Raw genomic sequence first — 20806 nt, forward strand, 5'->3', positions numbered from 1 at the left:
CAGTTTATGTGAAACTAGTTTCACAGCTAGAGGATGGTGGGTGGGATAGACGGTGGTGAGGGTCTCTCTCACAGTGTTAAGGTGAAGACCCAACACCTTTCAGACACACATACAGAACATATCCAGTCTTTCAGTCTTTTTAACAGAAGCCTGACATCCTGACAGAAGCAAAGCTTGTGCTTTCTCTGAATGTCACTGTGATTGCGTATTTAGTACAATACAGGTGCTGTTACTGTTATATATTTTAGCATTATTTATTTGATTGATCATCTCAATGCAGCTGCTCAGGAATTACCATTAGTCTTGGTTGGTAGATAGCATTTACTATATTTTACTCTAACTATGTGCACTGTCATCTGTGTTGTGATTAGCTTATTAAAACACTAACAACCTTGAAGAAACACCATAGTTCACATGAAAAAGCTTAAGAATGTTTTTATATGTAAGTTGGCAGTAGAGTTTGTGTAAAAATGTCTCTAACATGATTCTTGTAATGTTTTTATGTGTTTTGATGTTATTTTCAACCAGCTAGGTTGAAGCTATGAATTAAAACTGTGGATTTATTCTTTCTTTGCTTGACCAGATGCCAGCCTTGTGAATGTGACCCAGTCGGCAGTGTCAATGGTTCATGTAATCCAGACTCAGGAGCGTGCGTGTGTAAGCTGCTAGTAACTGGAGACAAATGTGATGTATGTCAAGAAGGAGCAAGTCATTTGCATGCTGAGAACCACTATGGCTGCAGTAAAGGTCTGGTTTACACACTTACAACACAAACTCAATGTTGACTTAACCATCATCAAAATTCAGTATAACTATGTGCTGATGTAAAATGTAATTAATTCTGTGCAGTCTGATTTTAGGAGTCGTTCTGACTTTTTGTTGTCAGTTTTGATCCATTTATGAATCACTGTTTATCTCTTTCTATTTTAACCTTTTTGTCTCTGTCTGTCCAGCACCCTCTCAGCAACCTGCTCCAGTAGGTTTTGCTCTCAGTTATTCCTCCATTAATCTCTCTTGGCATCCGCCTGACTCTCCAAACTCCAACAAACTCAACTACACACTCATCAGGGATGGACAGTCAGTGCACAGCATCCAGAGTCACTATCCTTTCAGTAAGTACCACGCAGGTTTTCAAAACATTTCTGACTTTTTGAAATGCACATTGAACCCACATCCCTTGTTTCTTTTCACGTTATTCCTTCCACCATCCTTCTCTGTCTCTTTTAAGGCCATGAATCATTTGAGGACACCGGTTTGTTTCCCTACACCAACTACTCTTACTGGCTTATAACAGCTAATGTAGCCGGTGTGACAATAAGTGCATCTGCCTCATACCAGACCTTAGGAGCACCGCCCGAAGCAGACCAGCTCCATTTAAACCTTGTGGGACGACCAGGTCCAACTAGCGCTAGCTTTAACTGGAGCTCACCACGAAATGATACAGGCCCAGTGGAAAGGTAAGGAGGGAGGGGAAGGAGGGGATTTTATTGAGGATTTAGAAGCAGAGCGCCCAGGACCCCAGTCAGCAGGGATGCAGAGTTGGACTGTAAGTCAAACTCCAGTCACAAACTCCAATTTGTGGGTCTTCAAAATGAGAGATGATTCGCAGCTGCTCTGCCTACAGTATGTGTTGTGGTTTTAACTGAAGCTGACTGGCAATAGCATTGTAATGATCAACGAAAGTCATTTGTAGTTTCTGCAGTTTGTCGTTTACTGAATAACAATGTACCTGCATACTGGAGCAGGTCAAGGGCTGAACTAAGGACATGAGAATATAGTAAGATGCTAGACACTTTATAGCTTAAGGGCACGGGGTAGAAGTAGTAAAAGAAGCCAACCATGATAAGTGACCTATTGAAGCCTTTCTTGGGTATACAAATTATTACAAAACACGCTGAATTTTGAATCCCTTCAAGCAAGATACAGTGAGATTACTAACAGTGATGCGACACTGAGGAGAAAGGGACTTAAAAAGCTTCAGTTAGGACGAGCCCCTGATATAATAAATAAAGGAGAAAGGACAAGGGGAGAGAGGGAGAACGGCAGATGTAGAAAGAATTCATGGGAAGGAATTGTGGATAGTGGAGGAAAGGGCTGGAAAATGTATACTTTGCTGGAAAGCTATGAAGAATCAAAGGATGTGGAGTATGCAAAGTGGGTGTGGAGTTAAGAAAGAGAAGGGCATGAGGAGGTGAGGGAAGGAAAAACATCTCATTTGCCTCAAAAGCTGTTTCCCTCAGGGTACAATAATAGAAATTTTAAATTTAGAATATAGAAAATTTGATGAAGGGGAAAAATATGGATACTGGTGTTAGGATTGTCCATAGATGGTATGCTAAGGTAGGCAGTAAGAATGGATAGAAATAAGGAGTAGACGTCGAATGCAAAGGATTAGTAAAGTAGGTAGAAGGTAAAAGGAGAAACATAGAAAGTATGTTTGCGTAAAACCAGCTGAGTTTGAGTCAAGATGGGTTTGTATTTTTGCCTTTAACTGGTAGAAAATAGTTCAGAAGCAAAGATATGAGGAAGTGACATACAGCAGTAGTCGGGTGCCAGACTTCTGAATTGCTGGCGACAATTCAAACCAAGGATGTTGCCCACTGTGACACCACTGCACTAGTTTTTAACTGAACCACATTACAAAACCATACTGGCTTATTGAAGAGGTAGTGAGAGTTGGAAAAATTATGAAAAAAATGAATTATCAAAGTTTTTTTTGTCTCCCACAGGTTTGTGTTATCCTCCACAGAGTCATCTAGCGGAGCAAAGCCTGTCATCCACTACACAGGCCTCTCTACAGAGACTGTGGCAAGTGGTCTAAAGCCCTTCACTCAATACACTGTCATTCTGGAGGTAGGTGGGACAACTAGGCAGCCAGTGTTTTTAGTGCATGTGTACTTGTGCTATTACTTGAAATTATTTTTATTACCAAGAAAAAGATACATTTCTTTTAAGGAATATAGCAAGCATGCTTTAACCTGAGTTTCTCAATCAGTGCACATTTTCCAGCATTTAGGACCAACAAAATGAAAATGACAAAATCCTCACCCTCTCTACAGGCATGTTCCTCTGGAGGTTGCACTTCTACCCTTCCCTTGTCTCTTCTGACAGCCTCTGCTCCTCCACAAAACCAACCCCCACCTAAGGTCACTGCTACTGGACCGCATGCACTGCATGTTTCATGGGAGCCTCCCAGTCAGCCAAATGGTAGGATACCAAACATTCACAGCCATATTGTTCATTTTGTGTAACATGTAGGACTGAAAACAGAAAAACATGCACACACACACAAATTGTACACATATTGCATATCCATGCAATTTAGAATTTGAGTGTTTCATGCTTTATTATAAGTACATTACAATTGTGTGACATACCAAATATACAAATTATTAATGTTCCTGTCAGAATGAGTAATAATCACAAACATGCACACATACACACTTAGATTTTTTTTAACTAACATAAAACACTTGCTTAGTGGCATTTCTTACAGGCTTGTGTCACTTAAGAAGTATGAGAATCATCTAACCCCCTCACACACCACACACTCACACACACACTCACACACACACACAGAACTACAACTGCCTTTGGTAAATCCAGAGAGCTTTGTAATGGCTCTAAGGCTCAGTGTCATACAAAGCCCTGTAACCTGGGTTTCTCTCGCTGTTTGTCTCTCTTTTTTTTCTTTCTCTGTTAATCTGTTCCCCTCCCAGTGTCAATGCATTTCCTTCCTTCATTTTCTCTGTCATCAGTTCATTATTTAAAGAATTGTTTTCCATCACCATCTCGCTCACAGCTGGACTCAACTGTAATCTCAGTCTTGACCTTTATGGCCTTTTTTGTTCCTAGACTTGACGAGCCCTGTCATTTTTCTTGAACTCAGCTGAGGTAGTCTAAACTAGAAATGTACATCATTTCAACTATTTGAGAAAACTCATGTTGGTAAGGTTGAATGAGAGGTGCAGAGTTGCGAGAGGAAAAAAGCCCCTCCGCCATAGGGGATGTATTATCCTCTGGTATTTTGATGCCTGTGGTCATTGTTGATGTGAAGGCAGAGGAACTGAATATTTCTGGAAGAAATCAGTTTCAGTTCCAGTGCATCTGCCAACACCAGTTTTTGATTTACATGGTTAAATGGGTGTACCTACGAGCAGAGTGTGTGCATTAATGGCATTATTGCCTAGTTTTTCTCAACTCTGATTTGCAAACGTGGAATTTCTTTAGTAGTGCGTCTGTATTTTTGTTTTTTGTCAAAAGCCTTCAATTTTTCAGCACCCTTTTCTTGAGTTTTACAAAATTTCCGTCTTCTCCACAATGCTTTTGGCTTGCCAAATGTCTTTTTATTTCTTTTGCTCTTAAGAGATGCAATGATATCAACGCCATTTTAAATTTTGGAGTTGTAAGATGATGAAGAGACATTAAAGAAAAATGTCCTCCATGACTAATTGATATACCATTTTCAATGCTGCTGCTGATCTTGTACAGACCTTGAGTAACAAATATATCAGTAAAAGTGATAAGGTATCATTTGAGATATTCATTAGAGAATTAGAGAGGATTGTCAAACACTAACAAGTCACCAACAATGTAGACGGGTTACAGCCATAATGTTGGGCTTCAAACATCCTTATGTTGCAATTGTGGGAGGGTGTAGATGACTGTATATACACTATATTTGCATGAGAAGGAAGAGAAAGTGGGGTGACTGGGATAAAAAAGATTTAAAAGTAGTGTTTAAGGAATGAAAACTGAAATTGATTTAAAGGAAAGGAAAATAAAGAAAGAGGAGGGTATACAGAGTGGACTCGGGCCTAACAAAGGTTCCGCTTTAAGCCGCTCCATTTTGATTTATTTGTATTTAATACTTATAACAATATTTGGACACTCATTTATTCCATAGTGGGTCTGTAAGTCTCCTATTATAATGTGGTTCTGCTCTGTCCTCATTCTAACCCAGCTCTGTCTTTTTCCTATTAACAAGTGGAATAGAGCATGTGAGATTAGAACAAAAGCCTGGTTTCCACCAGAGAGCCAAACAGGACTAGCCAGGACTTAGTCATTATCAGCCTGTTTTCTACGACAGAGCCAAACACTGGCCAGGGCTTTCTCATTATTTGTGGTACTGATTTTCCTCAAAACAACATTACTGTATTGTAAAAATTGTACCAATTTTAGCATCCTGTTGCCAATAGAGATGAATATTAAGCAGGGCTACAGTTTCAAATACACACATGATGCTTTGATTCTTTTATCATAAACAGGCTGAACTGGCACTGGGACACTGATTCAATAAAAAGAGTTGAGCTAGGGTAAAAAAGAAAACTGTGTTGCTGTGTTGCCCTAACAATTCTTGTATTCCCTGTGCTTGCTCCCGTCATATAATTTCACAAATAACTGTTTACTGAGGAGCACTTTTGTTGTTGCATCAATATTAATCTCTTGCACACACCTCTTTTTTAACTATTTTGCTTTCTGTACAGGCGTTATCACAAGGTATGAGGTCTTTTTACGTGGACCAATGGAATCACTGAACTTTTCAAGTCCTGCTGCTGAAAAGAGAGTGTTCTCCAGCATTGGTTGGCTGGATCCAAGTGTTTCCCCCGAAGCACCACTAACCAATAGGAGCAAGGCCTTGCCCCCTGAGAGCAGTACCACTGTAGCAGGGCTGCAGGCCTTTTCCACCTATCAGATGAGAGTGATGAGCATCAATATGGCAGGGAGTGTCACATCAGGGTGGACAACCGCACGCACAATGGAAGGAGGTTTGTATAGAGACACATCCAGCCACTCATTATTGTTGTTAAACTTAAGTCAGTTTAGTATTCAAAAGTCAGTCTTGGTAGGTAGCAGGTAGTGGGGCTGTGCTGATATTTAATTAGGATCTCACTGACAGTGAGTAAAAAACCAAAGACGTTTTTCCCCATGGATAAACAATTCTGTTTTTACTTTTCCCTCAAGAGTTGTTAAACACCTAAAGGCTCTCTTTAAATATAAGTAAATAGGATTTTTTACACACAAAGTTAAGGATAAAGAAGAGGTTGTCTACAAACTGAAATTGGCAAGCTTCCAAAAGTTTGTATTGATGCAATGTTTCAACCTTTTTTCTGTATTTGCTTTTTTTTGTCCTGCACCTGGACCCAATTGAGGATAGATGTGCACACAAGCCACCTTTTTTGATTTACACAAGAGGCTACGGCCTCACCTACAGTAGGTAGTAAAGTTGGTAGGTAGGTGACAAAGTAGGTACGGAGATAGGTAGATGAATCAGTCAGAATAGAAAATGGCTGTCCGGTAACCTAAATATTTATATTTATTATATTTATTTATATTTGATTGAAATGGTACTCTAGGTTAGATTTTTCAACCAAAACGGCTTGTGAATGAAGTGCATTCCAGTCAACTTGGAGGTATTCTTTAGGGCTTTAGTCAACCAAAGAAAATCTTGGTCAACTGAAACCTACATAATCTTCAACTCATTGTTTAGTCGCAGGAGGGGTGGTGGGGGGGACATGTACAGTGAACTCAACATATTTCTCTGTTCTCTATTTCTCTGTTTTGCGTCTTCAGGTTAGGCTAACCCATTGTTGCTAACTTTGGAGCTAACCCCTTTCACTTTTCCAGTACTTGGGTAAACAGCAGACATGACCTCTTAGCATTTATTAACTGACACACTGTAGTCTGTACTGTACATTTACTACCAGACTGACAACGTACTTTTAACCTTTTCCTCTGCTCTGCTTGTATCCACCGTCACTTTCCTGCCACTCGCCTTTTCCCACCCACTACGCAATGCTCTATTCCTTAACGGAGTTACGCTACCAATAGTTTCCTAGATAACGACACAGAAGTTGACTCTTCAACTCACATTTCGGAACAGCGCTGCACAGAGACTCCCGAATGCTATTGATTTCCAAATCAATGGATATTTGCTGTTATTTTTGGCATTAAAAAATATTTTTTTTTTGTCCTGCTCCTTATAAAAGTAACACACGAGATTATTCGACCAATTAGAATTTAGTCGGACAAGAGCATATCGACTAAGTAATCGACCAGTCGACCAGGGGACTACAGCCCTAGTATCCTTACCTCAAGCACAAGGATGCGGCACAGGAAATGTTAAAATGTAAAACGTAATGACAGAAATCGCACATCTGAATAACTACCAAAATGTAATCAAATGATGATGGATCAAAGGTGTCAAGTTGTCCACCAGAGAACTTTGCTTATGGATGTAACAAGAAATTAACGGTATTATTTTTAAAAACACAACATTCTGTCAGAAGGAATGTAGTAGAGAAAGAAAGTAGGAAAGGAGGGAGGAAATAAAAAGTGTGTGGGGGAGGGGGAACTCATTAAGGTATTTGAATTTCAAAGAGATGATATGGCTCATTAAGACTAAACGATTGCCTCCAACATCACTGTAAGCTATGTGTCTGGATAACAAGCATATGATAACACCATTTTAAACGTGGAGTGTGTTTCAGTGTTTGTGCGCGTGCATGTGCTGTGTTAGAAAGACAGAATATGACTGTGGAATATGTCTCCCATGAATCACATTTCACACTGTATTTCACAGCTAGATGCCATCAACAGTAGAATAAAAGAATCCTTCTCTCTAATCTGTCATGTAATAGTGGCTATCACAACCGTAGAATTATGGAATACTTAAATCCATTAAATCCACATAATATCCACCAAGTCTCAATTTTGAATTTATGTCTTTGAGTCTAAATTTGTGTTTTGTCTTCAATTAACTTACTGTGAACGGTTCATTTCTCACCAAAATATTGATAAATCAACAACAGTTTAGTAAACCTTAAATCTCAGAGATATGCAAGTGTCAGATATTAGCGTCAGACACACATACATATCTAGTAATCTAAGATAAAATGCATTGTTTTGTGTCATATTTGACAATCAAAAACTGAAATGAATTGTAGATGCTGATCTAAATAGATACTAATCTAGATAGAATGCAGCAATATCATATTCTTAGTTTATTTTACTTGTATAAATAGCTTAACCTGTTGCTGTCGCTATTTTGTCTGTGTGTTTTGTGTTGTACTTATTATCTGGACAAACTGAATGCGACCAAAGGCATGATGTATCAGTAAGTGAAGCTGAAGTTGCTTCTGGTTGCACTAATGTGGTGAATTACAATTTTAGTCTAAAAGAGAATGGAAATACAATATTACTTACTGATAGTAATGTAAGCTGAATTGTCCTTCAGCTGCTAGTGCCAGAAGGAGTTCAGGTTTCTCTTGTAATCATTGACTGTCCAAACCCACAAAGTATAATCTTAAATTCATATGAAAAATTTCCAGTTACAGTATGTCAGTGATATGAAGTCATGGTGAACTTATATAACTGTGGAATTTTGTTAGCAGCAGCAATCAAAGTGTCCATAAGTCTCACAAATAGACAGTCATAAACAGTCATAAGTTAATAATTTATGATAAACCTGTATTTTTAATTAAATAAAATAATAGTTTATTTACATTAAACTATTGTGCAGCATCCTGTCATTTGTAAACCAGTAACTTAGTTTAAACTGGCTTTAACTGGTTCAAGCACAGCAGAGAACCAACTGTTCTTTCATATAGCTAGTGTTACTGTCTTTTAATAGCAGGTGAGAAATTAGTGGCTATAGCTTGGTATGTATAATGTTGTGTTTGGTATTTTTCATGCTCAGCAGGATTTAGGTCTTAGGAATTAATGTAACGCTAAGCTAATTTGCTAACCTACCTCTGGTCCAACCTAGCTACACTAGCCTAGCCTTGTTGCTTAAAATACCTCATATTATGCTAGCAGTTTTGCCAACTATTTTCAGAAAGTATTTAAAGCCTGCAGGAGAAGTCTCTAGATATTGCTAGAAGATGTAATGTGCGAATTTGCATATCTATGATATCATGATGTAATTACATACGAACAAGATTATTAAAAAATTTTGGAAAATTAAGTTAAATTAAACTGACTGTAACTAGCTGTTTCATTAGCTATTTTTTCTTTTCAAGCAGCACCTCAATGAGCACCTCAGTCTACTTCTAATAATAATATTTATGTAGGCTGTTGTATCAACTCTAATTGAAGTATCATGAATAGAGAGATAATCATGCACTGGAATAAATTCACTATTGCTAACTCTGTCTATTTAGACAAAACAAAATCAAACTTGGATAGTAAAATTAAATCATTTAGAATAAAAACAATGAGGATCAGTGATTGGACATTAGGTAAACACTTTTACAGCTCATTCACGACTCTGGCTGATGATTGGTCCTCTGAATGTGCTGCTGCTCTGTTCCACCGACTGAACAGTCAATCCAGAGAGCCACGTTAGCACTCATTCACTGAGAAATACTGGCAACTCCCTTCTGGGAGAAGAGTTAAGGTCCGTCCAAAAAGTTGCTAGATATGTCGCTAAAGGGGTCTGAAAAGTTGCTAAATCTAGCGACAAAGTCACTAAGTTGGCAACACTGTATGCTAGCCTCCTTCTGTAGGAGCTTATAAAATTACTAGTTATGTAAAGTTACAGAAAATGGTGATTATTTGGACAATTTAGCTAGCTTCCAGTCCTCAAAAGATGTTTAATAATTTACTGCAGCTTCATTTAAACATTATTAGCTTATTTAATTTATGTGACCCACAGTCTATGATGTGACCTAGTTAGTTAAGAGCCTAGCATTACTGAAATTAATGCTAATCTATTGTGCTAAAATTGGTACACTACTAATTGTGAATGCAAAAGCCGTGTAAATAAAATTAAGAGCATAATATAATGGATCATTTGTACCAGGTAAGGGAACATGGTGCGCTGTGTTCTGTCAACATTAGTGTAAACTGTATTCAGGGAGTTGGTACTTCATGTTCCTTTCTACCTGTTTTATGTATTGTATTTTTTTAAAATATTTTATTGTATACTTAAAATGTTAATAAGTATTTTATGATTATATTACAGTTCAATACAATATTTAATGAATTGTTAACCATATTTTTCATCATTACCCAGTGATTTATTCAGCAGATTTTTAATATCTCAACAAATAAGTCACTGATGATGTGTGATGATGTGATGTATTTTTCATGTGTGGGTATTGTGTCGGTGTTTTCAGTCCCAGAGTTTATGGCTCCTCCAGAAGTGTCTGCACTGTCATCCACCAGTCTCAAGGTTAGATGGAGCTCCGCTGAGGGTGACGGGGTCATTGCCAGAGGACCGGTCGCAGAATATCGGGTCAACTTGCTCACTGAGCAGACCAACAATCCCTATGCTCCTCCTGTTGTTAATCAGGTTAGACACACACATATTCTGATGCACTTGAACACAATGAGTAGGACAACTGAAAGACCCTCAAGCTTAGCTTGAGCTCAGAGTGTTTGAGTCTTAGAAGTCAAGGTAGAAAGGCTGTATTCGTTATGACTGTATTCATAATGTAGAAACAATACTAATGCTTCATTGTGTGTGTTGAAAATGCTCTCACCAGCAGGAGCAGTCAAGTTTTATTTGAATATGTGATTGACCCAAACACTTAATTAAGTGGTAAGACAGTTTGTAGTACTCTAAAAGCCCAGCACTGATATCTTAGCAGATTAAGTTGAAATTTCTGTGGAAAACTGATCACAGTTATCTCAGAATTGTGCAGCCTGAGTGTGTCAGTTGTCACGTTATGTTAATAGTTACTGCACGCACCATCTCTTTGTTGCTCTCATGTGTTTCTCTCTTCTTTTCATCCATAGTTTTATTTTCCCTAATTAAGTAAAACATGTCATTTTCTAAACAAGGTTAAAATTCAATTTTCTTTCCTCTTTTGCAGGTCTTACATAGATCAGGACCATCGTCGCAGCCTGTTTATTTGGTTAAAGAACTGAAGCCTTATCATGTGTACAACTTCACTATTACAATCTGCACAAAGTCCGGCTGCATTACCAGTCTACCAAGCTCAGGACGGACCCTACCAGCAGGTAAGACCACACATGGCTGCAAACAAACATACATATTAGTGGTGGGTGAAAAAGCTGATTCACATAAGAATCGTGATTCCTATCTTCAGCTATTCTGAATGGATTCACAAATGCCAAAAATCGTTTTTCAATAATAACATTAGTCAATATGTCATGTTATGTTGCAAATGCAGAATGCAACCGCAAGGTCAGTGCAGCACCCGGACGGTCTACAGCACAAATGCTTGAGTTATATTGTAGTTCATCTTCATTTTGGATTTAGTAACTTATAATTAACAAGACCAACTGACTAAAACACACTGCAGCACAAAACTTCAACCAACAAAGTAGTCGGTCTTTAGTCTATATTATTTCAAAAGCCCTGCACACATACAGTGTTTTGGATAACAGCAGAGAGGCTGCTCTCCACTGCTAGAGGCATAACTATGTGTTACTGTATGTCTTTATTCCCCCATCACTCCATTACACACACACACACACACACACAGCAACTTCTGTTTTACATTTAACCAGTGATATAAGTCAGTACACTTTCATCTGATTATTCACATACAGGTAGAAGACTGTAAGATGCTTCCAAATTAATTTCTGTTCATCAGACAATGACCTTCATCAAGACCATTTAGCTTAACTGCCAGTTATGTTTCATATTGCAGTTCAATACACTAAGGAAAGGAGTAAATGGTTTGCAACACAGCACATTGGAGTAAGAGCCTATAGTAAAAATAGTGCCCTCTTCTATTTATTGAATCAATAATCAGTTTTGAATCAAGAATTCATTCCGAATCTAATCATGAAAACAAGGATTGTAACTGTAATCTAATCATGAGATTCCCAAAGATTCCCATCCCTAGTACATATGGCATAACAACAGGAAGTAGCCCTGCAGAAAATAAGTTGTGCCAAAATAATTTGCCAATACATTGTCTGTTTTAAGGATAAGAGCCATTCAGTGTATTCATTCTCAATACTGAATGTTATGTCCAAATCACAGACATGAATCATTAAAAAGCGTGATACTCTCTTCATAACAAGGGCAACACAAGCCGCTGACATATGCACACACACACACACAGGCACAAGTGCACAGTCAGTCATTGGGTACTTGACTGGCGACAGCATTGGTTGTGTTAACCAGAGGGGATATTCATGGTGCTCGGCAGTAAAAACAATTTACTGTTAATTACAAGGAGAAAAATGTGGTGTAGCACACACTTCCTGCTGGCCGTGAATCAAACACACACTGAGTTGCAGAAAAACACACACGATCTCTCTCTCTCTCTCTATCTCTCTCTCTCTCTCTCTCTCTCTGTCCTTTAGATTTATAACCATTATAGAAGTGGGATGAATTAGCTGTGTTTAATAACTCAGACACAAATCTCTGGGACTGAGATGAGCACTAATTGATCAGTGCAGTATGACACACACACACACGCACAGTTTTTCGTTCATTGTCATTTGTCTGTTTCTCTCCGGCAGTCTGTTGCTTTCTGGCTTTTTCACTCAATCCGCTCGTCAGTCCTATCTCAGCCGGGCTCTTCCACTTAAACACAAAATAGCACATGGCGGCAGAGAAACATGAATCATTCTGCAATACATATTGCACACACACTTGACCCTCCAACATACTTTTCCATCTGTTTACTCATGGACTCTATTCTTGCTGCTCATTTTATGTTTTTTCTGTTTTGTTTTTGTTTTGTTTATCCTTTTAGGTGAATAGACAATGGGTGCGCTGGGTGGTTGAGAGAAAAAAAACAACCTTTCATCTATAAATACTTGCTCAGGGATTTGAGCTTTTGAACGTACTCTAAACAGCTACATCTGTTGACATAGCAAATATTTTCATTTTACACAATTCTCAAAAAGTCCTTCCTTGTGTTTATTGTGATGGATTATCCTTCATATTGTAATCGGTGGACTTTTTAAATGTATTTTTAATGGCTACATCTGTTGACACAGCGACAATGTTTATTTCAAGTGATTCCAAAGACTTCTCTTGACTGTAATACAGTACAATACAATATGGCTTATTGTACCCAGTTGACTTTTTGAATGTATTTTTAACAGCCACATCTGTTGCCACAATTTTGTTTCATCCAACACCAAAGATGTCCCTTGTTTCAACTATAAGAAATGATAATGGCATATGCCATCTCAAAACAATTTGCATAGCATGTGCTACTCCATTGGGTGTTGAGCTTCTGTTGAAGCTCCACAACTCATCACTTTTTCTCATTCAGCTTAAAACTACCATCTTGAAAGTTCAGAGAAAATGTTTAATAATAATTTTTAGAGCATAATCTAAGAGGTATTGGTGGATGCATACCCTCTTAGTGTTAAAGCAGTTTTATCTCAGCCCTAATAAAAGGCTGTAACCTATAAACAGTAGGGAACAAATGAGTTGTAATCATAAGATAAAAGAAAGCTCTTAAAAGCTGTTACCTTACTTTTTATTGTTTGTTTTTGTGACCATTTATGTAACTGTTTATATGCACTGTACAAGGTTATTTGTACATTCAATTCCTTTTATGCCAATTTTAAGGTGTTTCAAAGCACCGTACAAGTTTCTTGCATGCTCATACCCATTTACTACTGTTATGTAAGTTTTAGACTACTGGCAACCATATTATGTGTAGGGCTGTAGTCAACCAAAGAAAATCTTGGTCGACTAAAATAGTACATAATCTTCAACTAATCGATTAGTCTTGGGGGGGTTACGGGACAGAGTGCACAGTGAACTCAGCAGGCACATATTTCTCTGTTCTGTATTTCTCTGTTTTGTGTCGTCAGGTTAGGCTAACCCATCGTTGCTAACTTTGGAGCTAACTCCCTTCACTTTTCCAGTACTTGGGAAAACAACAGACGTGACTTTTTAGCATTTATTAACTAACACACTGTAGTTTATACTGTACATTTACTACCAGACTGACAACTTACTACTAACGTCTTCCTCTGATCAGCTCGCACCCACCATCACTTCTCTGCTGCTCACTCTTAACAGAGTTAAGAGCTTACTTAACAGAGTTACGCTACCAATACTTTCCCAGGCAACGACACAGAGGTTGACTCACCTACCGAACAACACTGCACGGAGGCTCCCGAACACTAATGATTTCCGAATGAATGGATATTTGGCGTTAATTCTGGCATTAAAAATATTTTTTGGCCTGGCGGGGGTTCTCAATGTTATACTTGTGGGAGAAACACTGATTCAGCAAACGTTCAGTGCGTTCAGTAAACGCTTGGTAAACGTTGAGTACAGTTAGAGCCAGCAGTCTCCATTAGTTTGGGCGAGTTCAAAGTTATGAAAACAACGGGAGTGTTTTGAATACCCCGTTTTCACAGGTAATTTGTTAGTCTGTCCCTCCCGCTGCAGGAAATAATGGATTAATCCTAGAAAGCTATTGATGTAGCACTTTCTCATAATGAAAGTAACACAGAGATTATTCGACCAATGAGGATTTAGTCGGACGAGAGCATATCGACCAACTAATTGACTAGTCGACCAGGAGACTACAGCCCTAATTATGTGGATTTTTGCCCTTACAGACAGCTTTAAAACTCAAAATATCTTCACCTGTCTGGTCTTCGTCTTAATGTATGTTTTATTTGATTTCAGTTGAGTTTGTTTTTCTAATTCAACTCAATTTCTTGACAGCAAAATCAGAAGTTTGACAGCATGTAAAAACCAATTCAACCTACTGTGTTCCTGTGCTTAAGTTTAGATTACTTACCTTATTTGTTCTAAAACAATCTATATTGCTGAAGAGCTGAATGAATCTTTGTAATCCATTAAGTTTTCTCCTCTCAACAAATTGTAGCCATCCCCGCAACTAAAAACATCCTGCATGATTTGTCCTAAAATCTGTCACATTTTTTTAAATGGTATTTTACAGAAATAAAATTAAAATTGTCATATCTCCTAATTGAAATTGTGTGTGGATAAAATGATACTCACATTGGGTGGTGCTCCTGGTAAGGTGTACTTGAGCGTGGTACTGATGCACTGATAAATCTACCACACATAAGGCTGGGCCATTAGAGCCAGCTACCATCTGTTGTAAGTGAGCAGGCAGCATCTGCGAAACCACTGGAGTTACACCAAAGCACATGACCAAACATTAGCGCACACACTGAGGCAGACACAACAACACAAGGAAAGAGTTCTCTGTCCATGTGTGTTGACGCATTTGCAATTGTTTCTGTGTGTGTGTCTTCCCACAAAGTTATCGATCACAACGTAAAGTGAGTGGCTAATCAGGGGCTGATGGTGATGTTTTATGTATCCTACATCCATAAAGTCTTGTTCTACAAGACAGGCACACACAGAGACATACACACATACACACTGTAACACCACTCAACAGAACAGGAACTTTATTGATTTACGCATAATTGGCCTGAGGCCCTTCTTGAGGAGAGAAATATGCATGGCAAGGGATCGCCATGTCAATAAGTAGTGTGCTTGTGTGCGTGGTGTAACTGTACGCTAAGAGCCTGTTAAGACATGTCAGTCGCTGTAAAAACAGAAAACACACACACACATGCACAATTGCTCCTGGGAGCTGGCCCATGATTTAGCTGCTTCATTACCATGTCGGCAGCTAAAATTAACCTTTCTGGTGGACTGTTAACCTTGTGTGTGTGCATGGGTGTGTTTGTACATGTGTGTTTGAGCACACTCATGATAAGGCTAGTGACTTTCGTCAAACCGAATGTGTCATAGTGTCAAATACATTACAGTGAATTAACAAGCAGAAGAATACAAGACAGCACATTAGATTCCCACCAGTTGCTAAGCCTACATTCAGACTGATTTTAGCTCTTCATGGAAAAAAACGCACCTCTTTCAGTTATTAGAGTGGGGGCAGTCTGGCGGCACAACACAGGTGCTAACGCTGAGGGCTCCGGGAAAATAAAATACAGGGTCGTTACGGGGCCAGAACAGCGACAGTTACATTCTGGCATTGAAAATAAAATTTGGCATTGAAAAGAAAACCTGAACCCAAAAAGGAAACATTGGCATTGAAACACTGTATTGGAAAAAGTTGTGTTGGCATTGAAACAAGTATTGGCACTGAAAAAAATTCCACTGAAAAATAAAAACATTGGCATTAAAAACATTTCCAAACAGGCATTATTTGGATAAACTGTCCACATAGTTGGAATGTACACGGTTACTTTCTCACCTGAAAAAAATTAAAAAATAATAAAGTGACATTAACAGTCTGAGAGCAAAAATTACTGTCTGGCAGTCTGGCTCAAAATCTCCACCATGATGCCATTGCACTTTGATATCTTCATCAGATCGCAAGGCATACTGGGTAATGTAGGCCCAGCAAGGGCCATCCTCTCTATGCCAAAATGCTGACAGAAAGTTGAAACTGAAAACCAGTGACACTGAAAAATGTCAGTCTCAACTTTTACTCCAACATGACATCATCCAGGAAGGCGCTGCGTTGGCCAATTAAATATGTGCAAAAGCACATACTTGGTGGACTGCTTTGTAATGAGAATGCTATTTTTCTACCGTTGCGATAGTCATAACAAAAGATAAAATTGTTGCCACCATTATAACTTTCCAGATTTGTAAAATCCTTTCTCTCAGTATTATAATCCGCAGTGCAGTGTTTTGGCATCTGAGAAGCATTCAAATTCACGGATCTGTTACCCAAACTGTTTTTTCTTGATCGTATTTCATGTCCCACCAGTATCTGAAGCTACACGCCCCACCAACTCAGCACTTTTTTCAGGCTGAATGCCCACTAAGGAGGAGAGCTGTCTTTTATGACACCATACACACCCACAAACTCATGGACACACTATCTATTACAGTACACTCCTCTATCCTTGTAAAACTGTCAAAGTTGTTTTCCTAGTTAACTTTGAATTTAAGTCAGTCTTCTGTCAACTTTGGTGGACAGAACACTGACTGAATGTTGTCTATCAATTTTGATTGTGACTCCGGACCTATCCATAGTGCCTGTTTACAGCAACTGATTTTGAAGTCCTGCTGTCCGAAATCAGCAGACATAAGCAGTACTTGTATTGCATAAATTGTTAGGGTAACCCAAAGAAATGAGAGAATGGTACTACAGGTGTTGATGTTGTGTCATTGTAGAGCTGTAACTTGATAAAAATAGAAGAAATGGTTTGACATGAAGTTAGATGTCCAAAAAACATCTTGCTAAAGCAACAGGTGTTGTTACACGGTAGGGTGATTGTTTCCTGGACAACAACCTGCATAAAGACTGAGGCAGCTGTTGGAGTGTAATAATAAAATATGTGATGATTTCGGTAACATATTTAAACTTGAAATTTGCTTAGATTAAGGCATTATAATTCACTCGTAATTTTTCATTTCTGCCTAAATAAATATGAGAAAATTGGTGAATGTTCATATTTGCCACTGAAGAATAAATCTGTTTGTAAGAGGGGGTCTTGCATGAGGCCCACTGATCACACACTTGACACTATTCTAGTAGGAGGAACATGCGCTTTGATTTTGACTGTTAAAATTACAATATTCTCACCAACTTTAGCAACATTAAGTCAAGTCTAATCTTTCCTTGTGTTGTAAAGCAGCTTTTATAGTCCAGCTCTCAGACTATAGCAAATAAGTTAAGCTAGTAGCCACCACACAATAACTGGGTGTTAAGTGATGTCTAGTGCCATCATAGGTGACAATAGAGCTCTACAAGGGTGAGTGAATCAGTTATAATACCCTCAGTAACAATTGCAGTCTCAGAGTCAGACATCACCCAGGGACACACCAGTTCACTGAACCGGCAGAGCGTGGTCCACTCTGCCATTGGGTCTCAGTCAGAAGCCCAGGAAACCTGGCCTGTTCTCTCATGCAACAAGAGACGTGCGTTGCCTCATGTACAGATACTGTAAGATTTAGTTGTGCGCAAGATAAAGAGGCAACTTTCCTATAGACTGTCACATGCAGCTACTTCCATTTTTTATAGACTCAATGCCATACCCACTTCTCTACTTGGATCATACAGTAAACCAGTCACATTTTTTACATTTTCATCTACTGTACATGCCTACTGACCAACCTAACTAACCATCTGCCCCTAATACACACAAACACACACATACACACACATATACACACATATACACACATATACAGACCTTGGCTGGACCAAAAATAATAATTTGTTTTCTAGTGTTTCATCAATCAAAGACGTACAACAATGTTTAAAACAAGGTGTATTTGTACGTGTGTGTGTGTGTGTGTGTGTGTGTGTGTGTGTGTGTGTGTGTGTGGGGCACAGACAATGTTCTAAATATAACCATAGCTCAATTTCAATAGACTGGTAAGCTATCGATTGACAGTAATTTATGGTTTGATGTGCCAAGATGAGCCGCCCAAGACAAGCTGTCCACTTCCCTTTTAAGAGCTCTATTAGAACTCACACTAAAGATGGTTGCATCCGTGTCACTGAGAGCTAATTTACTCCTACCACAGACCATTTAGACCATTACAGAAACGCACGCACACACACACACACACACACACACACACACAGAAACACAAGAATGGAATGACACTTAATGCACGCACATCTTTCCCATCTGTACACCGTTCCATCACTTGTGATGTTTCTCTCTCCATTCTTATAGATCTCCTCACCATATCAGCCAGTCTCAGGTTGATTTATTTATAATACATATTGAAGCTGCGGCTCCAGTAGCTCCCAGTATGTTTCAAAGGGACATTTAATTTCACGTCTAAAGTGAAAGAAGGAAATTAAATTGACCCTCTGTTAAATGAAAATGGGACATTTGGCCAGTCTGGAAATACAGTAACAGACTGTTCATTGTAATTGGTTCAAGACATGTTTCTACTGAAAATAACAAAAATAACAAGACCACAAATTGATTTTATTGGTTTGAGATCTAATGTAAATCAATCAAAACACTGGGCCAGATTCATTCAAGGTTTTTGGACCTGTTTTTCAGGTGCAGATGTGACGCATAAGACCCAAACACATACTGTGTATTTATCAAACAGCCACACTAGGCTGAAGTCACAGTTTGTGTGTCATCTGTGCAAATGCGAGGTGCGCTTCTCTCCTCGTCGCATACGCATTTATGAGAGGATCACGCAAATGATAGGAGGAGTCATGTTAACAGTGGTTTATTATGTATTTGCTGGATTTATTTAGATCACACAATTTGTGACAGTTTTGTGGGAAAACTCAGGTGTAAACAGAACACATGGGATTTATAAGAACCACAACGCAGATTGTAGTGGGGAAAAGAAATGTGAATGAAACATAGGCTTGTCTATAACTAGAAAAAACTAATTACTTAAAAAAAAATTAAGCAATTAGGTTTTTATTGACACACTATCTGATTACTGTAACGTTATAGAATAGTCAAACTCGAATTTGAACTTGACTGTTAATGAACTGCAAAATCACTGTAAGCTACAGCTAAACTTCTCTTTCTTTTGTTAAGACATTTTAGGCCCAAGAAGCTGCATTTATCTCAGTATTAACATCCATCCACCTACTCCACTCTGAACCTCTGCCCATCTGCTGATCTGATCTGTCCATCAGTCTCTCTCTCTCTCTCTCTCTCTCTCTCTCTCTCTCTCTCTCTCTCTCTCTCTCTCCATCTTGTTGTAGTGACGTGTTTCCATTGAACATGTTTATTGCCTTCTTATGTATTTATAAATATGCTAAAGATTATAATATCATAATATTTTGAGTAATATTAATAGTTCATGTCTGATGGAGTTTACCCCCTGTCAAAGTATATATTTGTAATCAAGATCACTAAGATGTTATTTATTTTCTGAGCTTAGAAATCCCATTGCTGAACTGTGCTTATGAGCTCTCTCCCACTGGCAGAATGCATCTGGAGGGCCGAAGATTGCAGCAAGAGACATAATAAGAGAAAGAGAAAATAAAACTATGTTATTAAGACATCTCTAAAAATAGGTAGTTTTTGTTTGCATTGTGTTGACATTCAGTCTCTTATTTTTTGCCTCTCTCTTCTCAGCTCCAACAGGACTGTCGTCACCTCGATTACATCCAGTAAATGAAACCACCATTCAGATAGACTGGGATCCCCCAGCCCAACTCAATGGACCTCACCCATTATACCAGGTCTGTGAAAGTGCAGCATTTTTCTTTCTTTTCATGTGCATGTGTGTTTTGTTTTTGCAACACAGTATTTGTACACGCGCACACACACACACACACACACACACACACACACACACACACACACACACATACACACACACACACACACACACCACCTAGTCTCCAAAAATGTGATTTAGCACAATTTTTCCTGTTGTTGTGTTTTTGTTTAACCTAGACTTTAAGAATATAGGATTTATTATGATTCTAAATCATTTTGCTGGAGTTTAACACTGTAAGATATCAACATGTGATTATATACTAATTGTAATAACCGTAATAACTTATCTGGGTTCATTTTATTAGAGAAATAACAATTTCATAATCCTAAAATATTTTTTTTGTATTGTTGCTGTTCTAGTTACTCTTACTTATTTTTCTAGGTGGAGAGGACAGATGTCTCTCTTTCTGACCCACAAGGTCCTTTGGTCAGAGGAACCAGGTTCCCAGGCAACAGTTACTACCAGTTTCCCAGTGACACCCTTCCTGTCAACAGTGACTTCACAGGTAAAAAAGCATGACTAGATACATGCACATGTCTGTGTGTGCCACCAGATAATGCTCTGTATGTCTGTCTTTGTTGCTCTATATATATATGTGTGTGTGTACATGCATTCATACATACAAGTCTCTGTGGGTTTTACCAGGTTTTTGTGTTGTTCAGTGGTCGC

General features: G+C 38.5%; 1 protein-coding gene across 5 annotated transcripts in view; it reads left to right on the top strand.

Annotated features, from left to right (window-relative positions):
* Positions 1-20806, top strand: part of ush2a (Usher syndrome 2A (autosomal recessive, mild)) — a 237482-nt gene that overhangs the window by 67551 nt on the left and 149125 nt on the right. For all 5 annotated transcript variants that reach the window (XM_044346023.1, XM_044346054.1, XM_044346031.1 and 2 more), the window contains exons 20-29: positions 584-747; positions 954-1112; positions 1229-1457; positions 2730-2853; positions 3060-3207; positions 5487-5768; positions 10119-10294; positions 10818-10965; positions 19990-20096; positions 20519-20642. In XM_044346023.1, coding sequence (XP_044201958.1) covers positions 584-747; positions 954-1112; positions 1229-1457; positions 2730-2853; positions 3060-3207; positions 5487-5768; positions 10119-10294; positions 10818-10965; positions 19990-20096; positions 20519-20642 — 1661 coding nt within the window. The remainder of the gene's footprint in view (positions 1-583; positions 748-953; positions 1113-1228; positions 1458-2729; positions 2854-3059; positions 3208-5486; positions 5769-10118; positions 10295-10817; positions 10966-19989; positions 20097-20518; positions 20643-20806) is intronic.

This window comes from Thunnus albacares, chromosome 1 (assembly GCF_914725855.1).
Source record: "Thunnus albacares chromosome 1, fThuAlb1.1, whole genome shotgun sequence".
In the NCBI taxonomy this organism is placed as follows: Eukaryota; Metazoa; Chordata; class Actinopteri; order Scombriformes; family Scombridae; genus Thunnus; species Thunnus albacares.